The following is a 12,457-nucleotide window of genomic DNA, read 5'->3' on the forward strand; positions in this document are numbered from 1 at the left end:
CCAGGCTGAGGGCAGGCACGACACACTCCATGACGTTTCCACCTGCTTTGTCAGTAAGTATTCTATATGTATTTCACTCCTTTTTCTACTAGGCTGAGCAGTACTGAAAACGTTCATTTTTTTTTTTTTAAATAAGCTTAAAATTATTCTCTGATTCCCCTGACAAGTGTATTTCAGTAGCCCTTCCCTTCAAGGATCTGTGTTTCTAGGAAGGCTGGTAAGAGCCAAAAAGATGGAAGGGGTGATTTGTCACAACCCCACAGAATGCAGAGAATCAGCTGGAATGAACACCTCTGTGGCCATGCTTTATCAGGCCTACCTCAGGGATGCCTGCACTGCTAGCCAGAGACAGGTCAGAGCCTCGTTGTAACTGTTGTCTGCAGCACTGTTCCACTCTGTAGGCACATTGCTGGTGAGCCCTGGGCAGGGATCACCAGAGGGTGGAGCTGGGGTCTCCTTTTTTCTTGATTAAGGAAATTCTTTTTGGAAAGTTTCAGAGCAGGTGGCACCCTTTCCCATGAGGATGTGGGCTATAGCAATACCTGTTGTAAATGCCTCTCTCCGTTCTCATTTGCGGGACTGCTCTCCGACCCATTACTGCTTCCAGATTGCTCTTTCTCATTCAGCAAAGCTGTGGCATAGGCTAATGTGTCCTGTGAGAGATTTAGACACAAGAGGAAAAAGTCAGGCGATGTGCAGTGGCAGCAGAAGTCGATCCTTCACTCGATCTTTGGAGGCAGTGGGAGCCTCCAGGTAGTGTCTTCCCGGCAGCCACCAAGGCACCCTTTAACCTCTGCTACCCACACTGCTTTTCTTCTGGCACCTAATTTGCCCGACAACATGCTCTCTCTTCATAGAAATTCGCTTCTTCTGTCACTTCTCATTTTGAACCTCACACCTCTTGTCTCTGAGACTGGCTTGTGAGAAACACCAAAAATCCTATCTATGGGATTTTGAGCCATGCCAAACCAAAAGAGAAGCCTCACCTGAGCTGAAATTGTTCGCTGAAAGGTTTTTCCAGTTGATGTTTCATTAGAGACATTACTCTGTGGTGTCCAATAATGTTCTGACATCTGAGATGGAAGGTCAAAAATGCCATCAGAGATGACAAGCCCACATGAGTCCATAATTACCATCAGTAGATATTTGAATATAAAAAGCACCTAACATAGCACACTGATCCTCCCAGATCTTCTATCACAATAGGGTTTCACGTCCAGTCTTAAGAGCTCAGGGAACTACTCCGTCTTATATAATCACCCCTCCTCTCTCACCCATAAAGTTAAGACACCATGTTAAGATAGGAACTTCAGGCGTAGTGACAGGTATCATCAACTGTACTGAAAAAAGTTTGAAGTCTGAAAATAATCAAGGCTAGTCTCCAAATGAAGAGATTCTTCCTGACTAGGTGAGTTGTTATTGATTCCTGTGTGATAGCCAGCAAAGTTCAAACCGCACTTACCTTCTTTTGTAGCCACTGTACGGCCCAGCTCCAATGGTGGGAATTCTCCTTGAAGTAGTCCTTAGCAGCAGGACACCTGGCAGGTGGGAATTTGTAATAGACAAAGGCTTTCCCTGCACATATGCTTATTTAATCTATATTACCTTTTGATTTTGATCCACAAATACTATCTTCACTAAAGTTCAGTTGTCTTTATTTAAATTTTCACTTGTTTTGGTTTGGATACATTCCTATGTATTAACTTCAAAAGGTAGGAAAAGGTAAATACATAGTGAAAAGTCTTTTATCTAGGACTACCTCACCCACTCAATCCTATTACAATTCAAAGATGGCAACTAAAAAATAAAATTAAACAGAAACATCCCATAACACACTGTCCATTTAATAACAGAAATAAGGGACGCTTAGGTGGCTCTGGGGTTAAGCATCTGCCTTCAGCCCAGGGCGTGATCCTGGAGTCCTGAGATCGAGTCCCACATCAGGCTCCCTGCATGAAGCCTATTTCTTCCTTTGCCTGTGTCTCTGCCTCTCTCCCTCCCTCTGTGTCTCTCATGAATAAATAAATAAAATCTTAAAAAGAAAATCTTAAAAAAAAAATTAACAACAGAAATGAGTCTTAAATTTTTGTGATTTGAGTAAGAATGATATTATGAGAAAAACAATTTTAGACTGGGGTCCTGAATCCCCTCTCTCTGCATTTTGTGTGCCCATTTAGAAAGCTGTCCTTCATACTCAGACAGTACTGACAGTGATGATGTCTGTACAGAATGGAGGGATGGAGAACACAGAAATATATACATAAAGACACTGATGGGCTGGCATCAGACACACCATGTGGCCCCAGTATGACCTGGAAATGCCACTTAGGCGAACACTTATGCTGCCAACATCAAGCCTAATTAACGCACCCACAATTGTGGCAGGACAGTCTCCACCTGTGTCCACAATGCTATGTCATCTGGAAGATGCACGTTTACGCATTATTTCAACTAGGCATACAATCTGTTCAAGACGCTCAGATGTAGCAGCAGCTTGAGCCCAACAGATTTCTTACTCTTATTTTGGCATAAATGTAAGAATAGCAATCCCCATGCTTAAGAATCAGTAAAAATCTGGTGTAGAATCAATTAAGCTGTAAGGCAGGCTTGGTGTGGGACCCAGCGGTGGCAGGGCAGTCCACTCAGTAACCTGGGGGGGGGGGCATGCAGCTGCTTGTGCTCTGTGTGCTCACACTCTACGCAAGGGAGTTGAGACCGAAAGCCACTAAGGTTCATTTGAACACTGAGAACCCCTGCTTCCCAACTGTCTGTCAACTAATAAATGGACAAACAAAATGTGGTATAGCTATACAGTGGCATAGTGTTCAGCCTTAAAGAAGGAAGAAGTTCTGGCACAGGCTACACCTTGGATGAACATGGGGTACCTCATGCTGAGTGAAATAAATAAGCGGCACAAAAGACAAATAACTGGGTGATTCCACGTATAGGAGCAGTGCAATTCGTCCAGTTCAGAGAGAGGAAGTATAAGGATGGCTGCCAGGGGGGAGGGGGAATAGTTCCTGTAGAATCAGGATAGACTTTGAGCTTGGGCAGATGAGGAGGTTTGGGAAACGGATGGTATGATAACATGAAGGCACTTAATGCCCCTGCTTTGTAAACCTAAAAATGGTTAAAATGACAAATTTTATGTTGTCTGTATTTTGCTACAATTAAATAAAAAGGGAAAAATAACCTGTGCCTTAAAGTGCGTCTGTCTCTGCTCTGACTGCACACAAGGCCACGCACACCTACACCACCCATGCTGTGAGGCCCACAGCGCCTGCCCTTGAGGAGCTGTTGCAATGATTCAGTGCAAGCAAGATAACGTATTTAGCACAGTGCCTGGGGTCCTAATAAGTGTAAGGAGCTGTAACAGGATTCTGCCTTTTGAGAGGCTGTTTTGAAAGTGAGGATTTAGAAACTGACAGAGCTGGCAGGGAAGTTACATTTAAGCCATCTCAAGTGCAAGTTCGTGAACCCTTGCTGTGAAGGTCCTCGAATCTCTCGATTCTTGCCTTTCCTGCATAAGACCTGCTGGTTTAGCCTTTTTTTTCTTGGATTCCATAAGACCTGCTGCTCCTCTGACATCCCTCCCTCACATCTCTCGGAGATCATGGAGATCACGTGAGTATGTTTCAAACCATCCAAAGCATGCCCTGAGTCAGGCTCTCTAGGAACAAAACCAAGGTAGATTTTTTCCCCAGTCATATTTGACTTGCAACTGAAAACACCATTTCCAATGGTGAATTTTGAGTCAATACTTACTTTTGAGCAAGAGTTACAAGAAATTTGACACACTGGTAGCAGCGACTGCTGTCCACATGGTTGCTGTGGTGCATCAGGGCTGAGTGAAAAGAAGAGGGAATTGTGACAAGAAAGCACACGGAGAGTGGGTCCCAGTAACACCACTCTCATTCTGAACATTCACAACCAACTGGTTTTAGTAGCAGAGAAGGCACTTAACTAAAAGCATGGTGGTTGGTGCTGGCTCAATTCTAATGGACAGAAACACTACTTTAAATGGTATTCCAGAAACTTATGTGGGAGTGGAAGTTTAGCTTTTAGAACTGAAAGGAACTAAGCTGCTTATTCACTCAGAAACCTTCAAACATTGAAGTGATAACACTGTAAGTTTGATAAATGGGAAATTTACAATATTAGTTTGTTTCAACAAATACTTTCTGCTCTGTTCTTTGTGGATGTAAAAATAAATAGTCCTTGGTCTGTCTGCTCTTGCAAAGTCTATGGTCTGGAAGTTACAGAGAACTTGGGTGCCACTTGGAGGCCTGCAATGTCATAGCTACACAACTTTTTTAGCTTACATTTCTCTGCTGTGATAAAAGGAGGTCTTAAATCTCTTGCCACAGAGCAAAATCTACAATGACTCAGATTAACTGGGGATACTGGTGGGATGGTGGGTGTTGGAGAGGACAATTTCTAACCACTCTTTTTCTAAGAAATGGCTCATTAAAGCCACCTTAGCTTTCTGAAGAAAACTCTGCAAAAAACTTTTATGAGTAGATAAGAGAAATTCAGGTACATTCACACCACAAGTTAAAAAAAAAAATCCCATTTCATGAGCTTGATGACACATCTTGAGCCCAAGGTTTTACTCTTTCCCTCCTCAATGGTTGCAATGCATTGATTGAAAGACTTTTGGCATCAGAAAGTAACCTTTAGCTTGTTGACTCTTAGCTGACCCAGTAAAAGGACCCTGAGCTGCACCTTGCTGACTAAAGTGGAGAGTGTCCAGCTGGTAAGATCCTTTGGTTTCACCTCTCCTGACCAGAATGCGGGAGCCCATGACTCCAACAGGCCTCTTCCAGAGCCGCTGCTGGGGCACAGTGCCGAGGCAGACTGGCTGGGGAGGAGGCCAGCCAGAACAAGAGGCTGTCTGCATGTCTGCTATAGACATTTCTCAGGAAGGCCAAGGTACTTGCCTAATAAACCGTTTTCTGTCTCAAATACAAATTTGACCCGCTCCACTTGTATGGGATCTTCAATGACCTGTGACAGGAAGGAAACAAAGGCTGGTAAATAAAAAAGGAACTTGTATAATGCCACTCACTGGGGTCTTTTTGATTCTGTTCGATGAATGGATAAAGAAGATGCAGTTTAGATATATACAATGCATTACTACTCAGCCATTAAAAAAAAGAAATCTTGCCATTTGTAATGACATGGCTGGAACTGGAGGATATTATGCTAAGTAAAATAAGTCAGAGAAAAACAATTATATGATCTTACTCATATGTGGAATTTAAGAAACAAAGCAGGATCATAGGGGAAGAGAGGAAAGAATAAAACAAGATGAAATCAGAGAGAAAGACAAACCATAAGAGACTCTTAATCACAGGAAACAAACAGGATCGCTGGATGGGGGAGATGAGGTAATTGGGTGATAGGCATTAAGGAGGTCATGGGATGTCATGAGCACTGGGTATTATATAAGACTGATGAATCAGTGACCTCTACCTCTGAAACCAATACGTTTTATGTTAATTAGCTGAATTTAAATGAAATAAAAAAAAAAAAGATTCTGTTCAAGAGATTACTTCAGTTCCTGACTTAACAAAATCCAATACAAATGAACATGTCACTGGCACATACCTCAATAAATCTTATTTTATTTTATTTAAGTACAATCTACTCCCCATTGTGGAGCTTGAACTCACAATCTGAAGATCAAGAGACACATGCTCTCTGACTGAACCAGCCAGGGCCTCCTTAAATTTTAAACCAAAGACGAACAATTTTAAGTAATAGTTGAAGATCCACTCATTTCCTATGTGTATGTCCTTACCCACTACCCTCTATAGTTCTCTAGAGGAAGGTACAGTGGGCTACAAGGATATAAATTTCAGGATCCCAAGCATCTGAATTGTGTATCCAAACCATGTCAGAGTTTTGTTACAATTCAGCTCTACACCCTGCATGGAGGTTTGTGCTGCCATGCTACACTGGGCTGGAACCGTGCCCTGCTCACAGCTGTACCTCTAGTGCACAGGGCCATAAGCTAAGTGGTTTGCTGCTGAGCAGATGAACAATACACAGTCCTACTCCTGAGGAGCAATAATCTTCTGTATTTTATTAAAAGTACTAGGATCAAAAAGAGGTAAAGGACAAGAGAGATGGGCTTTTTATAAACACCACCCATGATGTCTTTCCTCATTCAGAAGTGTTTATTAAATGACCAGCCTATGTGCCCAGGCCTATGTGAAGTCTTGGGAACCTGAAGGGAACCCAGTCTCTCCTATTTAGGGAGCCTTGGGCTAGACACTCATCGGCTCACATCCAGTCACTACAGTCTACTGTTTTTCTTTCCCAAGTAAGTGGAGGCCTAGCCCTTGTCACCTCTGCTCTGTCTCTCCTCTGTACAGGCCTTGCTACTTCTCAGATTATTGGCACATGCACCAAGGTGGTCTTTCAGTTCCAACGTGGCTTCCTTCCTCTGTCAGTCTTTCAAAACAAGTGCCAGGGGAACCCTTCTAACCTAAATCAAGTCATAACACTTTCCTGTTAAAGCCCACCCACAGCGCCTACCAGTGATGACGGAGGTTGCAAACTGAAATGTCTACAGACGCCAGGATGACAAGAAACGAACAAAGTAGGCTAGGTATGATGCTGTGGAGCCGTGAGGACAGAGGCAGACCGCACAGCATGTGCCTCACTGGGGGGTGCCAGCTGCTAACCGTGCTAGGTGACTGGGGAAATGGGACCAATTCACCATACTACTGGTTTCTCAACATGGGTCAGGATTTAGATATTATAAAACAAAACAACTTTAGGTCAAATAAAACAGGCATATAGGCTGAACCTGGCCACTGGTGTGCAGCCAAGGGCCTATGGGGAAAAGCCCACATGCCCTGGGCACCTGCAACCTTTCATGATGTGGTCTAAGCTTTTCCCCTCAAGTTCTCATCAGCTCCCTCTTCTCCTGGTCATGCCACTTATTTACAGTCCCTGCACACCAGCTCTGGTGGCCAGCGTGGGCTCTGGGGCCAGCTCCTTGGCTCAAATCTTGGCTCTGTCACTTTAATGCAAGCGTGGCGCCTTGGGCAAATCCCTCCACTTTGCTAAGCTCTACTTTCTAACAATAATGTATTTTACTGCTTTACAAGTGAATTCTCTGCATTCAATACTTCGGAAATGTATCCTATAGTCAATTACATGCCAGTTTCTTGGCTTGTAAACAGTATCTTTAGTAGTACACAGAGTCCAGGGTGTCTTAGATTTGAATGAACTGTAGAGCCAGCAATTTACCTCTGGCAGTCTTAACGTTTAAAGGAGGCAAGGTCTGTGCGTAGCAGGGTTCTTCAGCCACAGTAAAGCCGTCTCTGCCACTAGCTGGTTCTCTGCTCTGTCACCGCCTGTCCTCGTCTGGCCCCTTCCCTGAACTGTGAGCCCCCCGCGAGGTGGTTCTCCTACCGCTTGCCTCTCAAGCAGTAGTGAAAACCATGACTGACCTCGATGTACTCAGGGATGACTCAGTGCAGACCAAATGAGTGCAAAATTGTACAAGGACACACAGCTTTATTATTTACAAACATGTGCTCACTAGTGAACATAACCAACACCATGAGAGGATCGGAACATTTTCACTTACCAGTATCTCATGAAGTAGCTGGAACGTATTCTTTAGCTCATGGGGTGGAGCTGTTTCTAGTTGATTCTGAAATATTTTTTAAAAGCATAAAAATTCCAGTGAGCCTTCAGTAGAAAGCATATCAGAGTGGTGAGCACCAGAACTGGCTGCAAACTCTACACTTACCACTATCACCTGCCTTCTCTGGGCTTCAGTTTGCCCAATTGCTAAGCCTGGACCAGCACAGTCTCTATGGATTGTGGCATGGCAACACTGTGATACTTTACTATGAAATTAGGAAGGAGAGAGGAGAAAGGCAGGAAGACAGAGCTTTTAGTGAACAGGCTCAAATTTCTGCTTCTATACATATCCTTTATATGTATAGATACATATTCTATTTGGTTTTCCAGAATATGTGCTCTGGGTTAAGTACACTATGAGGACGTATATAAGAAAAGTCAGTTTATGAAAATGCAGACTCTGCTGAGACATAATACGGAAGGAATGAAGGTTTGTCAGAATCACACTGTGCTGTGCACTTTGGCAACCTTATGCATGTGCGCCACGAGAGGGGACGCGGCATTATACTACCGCCCTCCCAGGCACTAGTGCTGGCACAAAGGAGGCACCCTGGGTGTCACAGCTCACTGAATCTTCACACTCTGTGAGGTCAAGTCAGACTTCTCCCAACCTGACAGCAGAGGTCATATAATTAGTAAAGAGTAGGAAGAGAAACTCCGTCACCTGTGATACAGGGTTTCACAGATAAAGGCTGAGGGAAACACGTTTTAGCAAGAGCCTGGATTATGTGTCCACACAATCCCCTGACCACCTGCTGCTTGTGAACACTTAGTGTGTCACTATTACAAATCCTGACACAGGTATGAACGCGTGGCAGAAACTACTATATGCAGTGTAAATTTACCAAAAGAGGCCTGGAAGGATACATACCAAGGTGACAGTACTGACCCTTGGGACGGGGCAGACAGGGGACAATGGTGATTGGTAGTGGGCCAAGTGGGCTTTGGCCTTACTTGTATTTTTTAATCTTTCACAAAGCAGATGCCGACAGGTAATTAAAAATTAAAGATGAAAAACTAAAAAACAAAAACCTAATAAAAATACGTGCAGGCTGATTGGTTTTTCTGGTAGGACCTAGAAAGGCAGTGAACAACATGGTTAAGGGCACGGCCGTGGAGCCAGACTGCCAATGTTCGAATTCCCACTCTGCCACTGGGCAAGTTACTTACTCTGCGCCTCAGTTTCTCAACTGTAAAATGGTGATGATAACAGTATTTACATCACACATCACAGGACTACTTGAGAATTGGGTGAATTAAATATGTACTATGCCTAGAACAGTGCTTGGAGCAACATATATTAATTACGACACTGGTCACAGCTTCCTTATGAACTATATTGCCAACCTATTTTTGATTTTTAAATTGTCTAGGAAAAGGACCTGAAGCTGGAAAGCTATTTTACATAATAATTGTCACCAAAGCATATCATTAACTATAAAATATGTAAAATATATTCTAAATAGCTAAAAATTAAGCCCAGTGCAAAATGCCTCACTAGGAAGGGAATGGCTAAGTAAATTATGGTACATGAGTAAATGAAATATCCTCAGCGGTAATGTAATGATATGAAAAAATACTTATAAATGCCAAGTGAAAAAAAGACATAGAATCATAAAGACAGTAAAATTTTAATCATGTTAAAATACATGCACAGAAAATAAAAGGGAGACCTAGGAGAATGTTCATGGTGATTAGCAATGAATGGTGAGACTCTGAGTTCTTTTTATTCTTTTTTTTTTTTTAAACGAGGCTGTATGTTTTTATAATTAGGAAAAGCAACTAAGGTTATTAAAAGAAGTATACTGCCTAAGAGCAAAGGTACACTTTCTTAGAGTCTCAGTAGCAGACTATCAACTTTCAACAGGCCGTACTGGGGTCCTACCTTAATGAAATGCAGCATGGTGAAGGAGAAGTGCTCATTACAGAAACAGCAGTACACGACCATCTCGATGAGAGCCAGGAGAGAGCCAGTCAGCTCTCGCAAAGCAAACATTACCTAGTGGGAGAGTATAAAAGGAGTAAACTTTTCTTATGTTGCAGTTCACTATCGCTATGTTGTTTCTGATTTTAACTGTAATGTACTCAGATTTAAGATCTTCAACATTGCCTCACAATAGGCTTTCTTAACTACTAGAGGTTTCTAAGTCTGTCTGAAAAAAATCTGCAAATGTGCATTTTTCCCCCCCGGGAGTTACTTTTATCAGATTTTCAAAGGTAAATGCCCCAAGTGTATACCCCCAGCACCAAATTAAAAGAATCACTGATAGATCCCCAAAGTAAACAATGTTAAGCAAAAAAAATCTTTAAAAAGGAGTGCGCAGTACTGTCAACATAATTAAAAAACCAGTAGGACATACAGCTCATAGGTTTATACATGTAAATCAAGCCACCAGTAGGTGGCTCTGGAAAGAAGAGGAAGGGACTCAGGCTACAGATGGGCCACACAGTGAGTGGTGCAACAACCAAGGGCTGTGAGCAGCACACTCCTACACTCCTGAGGTTTATAAAACAAGTGTGATCCAGAGTTGTGGCATTCCAGAACCAGAGACAGACATAATAGATGGGGAACAAAATCCTTTCCTAATAAACTCCTAATATCTTCTTGCAGAAGTGTCGTTCACCTCCTCCTGAGACTTGGAGGGGGGAATGAGCAGGGCTGGGCCCAGATGTCTGATCCTTGCTTGCAGAGAGGACCATAAAAATTCTCTTCAGCTCATTTCTTTCTGACATGTATACCCAGGAAGAAAAATTAATTTGAAAGAATCAATCTGGACAGCCCGGGTGGCTCAGCAGTTTACCGCTGCCTTCAGTCCAGGGTGTGATCCTGGAGGCCCGGGATCAAGTCCCATGTCAGGCTCCCTGCATGGGGCCTGTTTCTCCCTCTGCCTGTGTCTCTGCGCCCCTTTCTCTCTCTCTCTTTCTCTCTCTCTCTCTCTCTGTGTCTCTCATGAATAAATAATATCTTAAAAAATATGAAAGAATCATTCTTTCTCTTAAATATCAAGTGACACAGAAGATATTACAAGAGGCATTTTTCCCCAAGTAGGTAACAGGAAAAGAAAAAGAAAAGGGCTCGGGGATCCTTGGATGGCTCAGCGGTTTGGTGCCTGCCTTTGGCCCAGGGCGCGACCCTGGAGTCCGGGATCGAGTCCTGCGTTGGGCTCCTGGCATGGAGCCTGCTTCTCCCTCTGCCTGTGTCTCTGCCTCATTCTTTCTCTCTACATGAATAAATAAATAAATCTTTAAAAGAAAAAAGAAAAAGGCTCAAGAAGACCAAGTACATACCTCTAACAGGTAAGGCTTCCCTTCAGACAGGAACAACAAGGCCTCTACTTCCTCGTGGAGGGGCAGCAGGGGGCTGGAGGGGGCGACACTAATGGGTGGCCGTTGCTTAAATAGACCAGGAGCTGTAGGAGACCAAAGAAAAACCAAGCCTGTTTCATCACTTGATGTCATTTCATGAGACAGATACCCACAGGGTGAAGTGTTTCTCTCAAGTGTCACACACGCAGCAGCTTAGTACATATAGCTCATTCCCTCACAGCCTGGTGGGGAAGCCAGGCATGCAGACAGGATGTCTACTTCTCACAGCATTTCTGCCTAAGCTGTTGGGGTGACTATTTAAGATCTCCCAAGACAATCTTTGAAAGAAGTAAAAATATAAATAGTATATGAGAAAATGTCCAAATGCCTCTAAAACACTGGATAAGACACTTGTTGCTCCAACAACTGACCTCAAATACCAGCCACCACCACTTATGCTAAGGAGAATTGACCCACATGCTAAAAAATGAGAACTCACATCTTTCTTTTACAAACCCGTCTGAACCCACGAATTAGGTAGGCAGCCTTAGTCTTTTCAGCTGTATGAGTCAAAGTGAAGGACGCAAACTGCCTCACAGCCATGGGGTGCTCCCCAGTGGTGCTTTTAGAGAGTCAGGAGGCACTTACAGAGCAGAGTGATGCTCTGTGATTTCTAGCAGATCTTCCTGGTCACACAGTATGAATGCCTACCACAGCTGCTGGTGGTCAGAGGCTAGCCTCATATGCTAGGCCCTATGCTGCTTCCTGATGGAGGCCCGTGCAAGCTATGAACCTGGCCTTGCTGTGGCTTCTCTGTCTGGGAAAGGGGACCATCCCCCATAGGCTTGCTGAGGAGATTAAACACCTAACCCCAGAGCTCCGTGGAAAGACCACAGCACACAGAAAACCCTGGATACTTTCCAGCTGTTTTGTTGTGTCATTACTGTTATTGTTGGTGCTGTCCTGCCAGGGCCTAGAATAGTGTAAAGATGTGGTACACACGTACATTAGAACACTGGATAAGCACAGAGGCAACATCTGTCTCAGCTGCACTAAATAAGGACTGAGCTATTGGCTCTGGGGGACAAAACAAGAAAGGTACCAGCTACATCTTGCATTCAAACACGTTTCAATGACATAAGTTACATCTGAATCCTCTTTAGCTTTACAAAGTACTTTAACATTTTATCTGATTAAATCCTCATTATGCCTGGGGAATTATGTTTTTCATATTTCCATTTTGTACTAAGGACCAGAAAGGTCAGGTGACTTGGTCAAGTTAACACTAGGAGACTCTAGCCCACACTTGGCTATTTTCCCCACTAGATTAGCTGCGTCAATTATGGTGATGGATGAACTGTGGATTAGCCTCTAATTCCAGAGTGTTTTTTTTTTTAATACTTGTAGACCCATGCCCACCAAATAAATGATTGACTTTCTTTTGTGACAAGCTAATAAAATAGGGTGAAATTTAACATGCATTAAA

At 43.3% G+C, this 12,457-nt stretch overlaps 1 protein-coding gene across 3 annotated transcripts in view; it reads right to left on the minus strand.

Moving 5' to 3' along the window:
• USP24 (ubiquitin specific peptidase 24) overlaps positions 1-12,457 on the minus strand; it is a 135,881-nt gene that overhangs the window by 3,974 nt on the left and 119,450 nt on the right. For all 3 annotated transcript variants that reach the window (XM_055304866.1, XM_055304867.1, XM_055304865.1), the window contains exons 60-67: positions 10,954-11,075; positions 9,551-9,664; positions 7,607-7,672; positions 4,941-5,007; positions 3,766-3,844; positions 1,463-1,538; positions 987-1,073; positions 543-653 (exon numbers count right to left, since the gene is read on the minus strand). In XM_055304866.1, the coding sequence (XP_055160841.1) occupies positions 543-653; positions 987-1,073; positions 1,463-1,538; positions 3,766-3,844; positions 4,941-5,007; positions 7,607-7,672; positions 9,551-9,664; positions 10,954-11,075 (722 nt within the window). The remainder of the gene's footprint in view (positions 1-542; positions 654-986; positions 1,074-1,462; positions 1,539-3,765; positions 3,845-4,940; positions 5,008-7,606; positions 7,673-9,550; positions 9,665-10,953; positions 11,076-12,457) is intronic.

This window comes from Nyctereutes procyonoides, unplaced genomic scaffold (assembly GCF_905146905.1).
Source record: "Nyctereutes procyonoides isolate TBG_1078 unplaced genomic scaffold, NYPRO_anot_genome, whole genome shotgun sequence".
Lineage (NCBI taxonomy): Eukaryota > Metazoa > Chordata > Mammalia > Carnivora > Canidae > Nyctereutes > Nyctereutes procyonoides.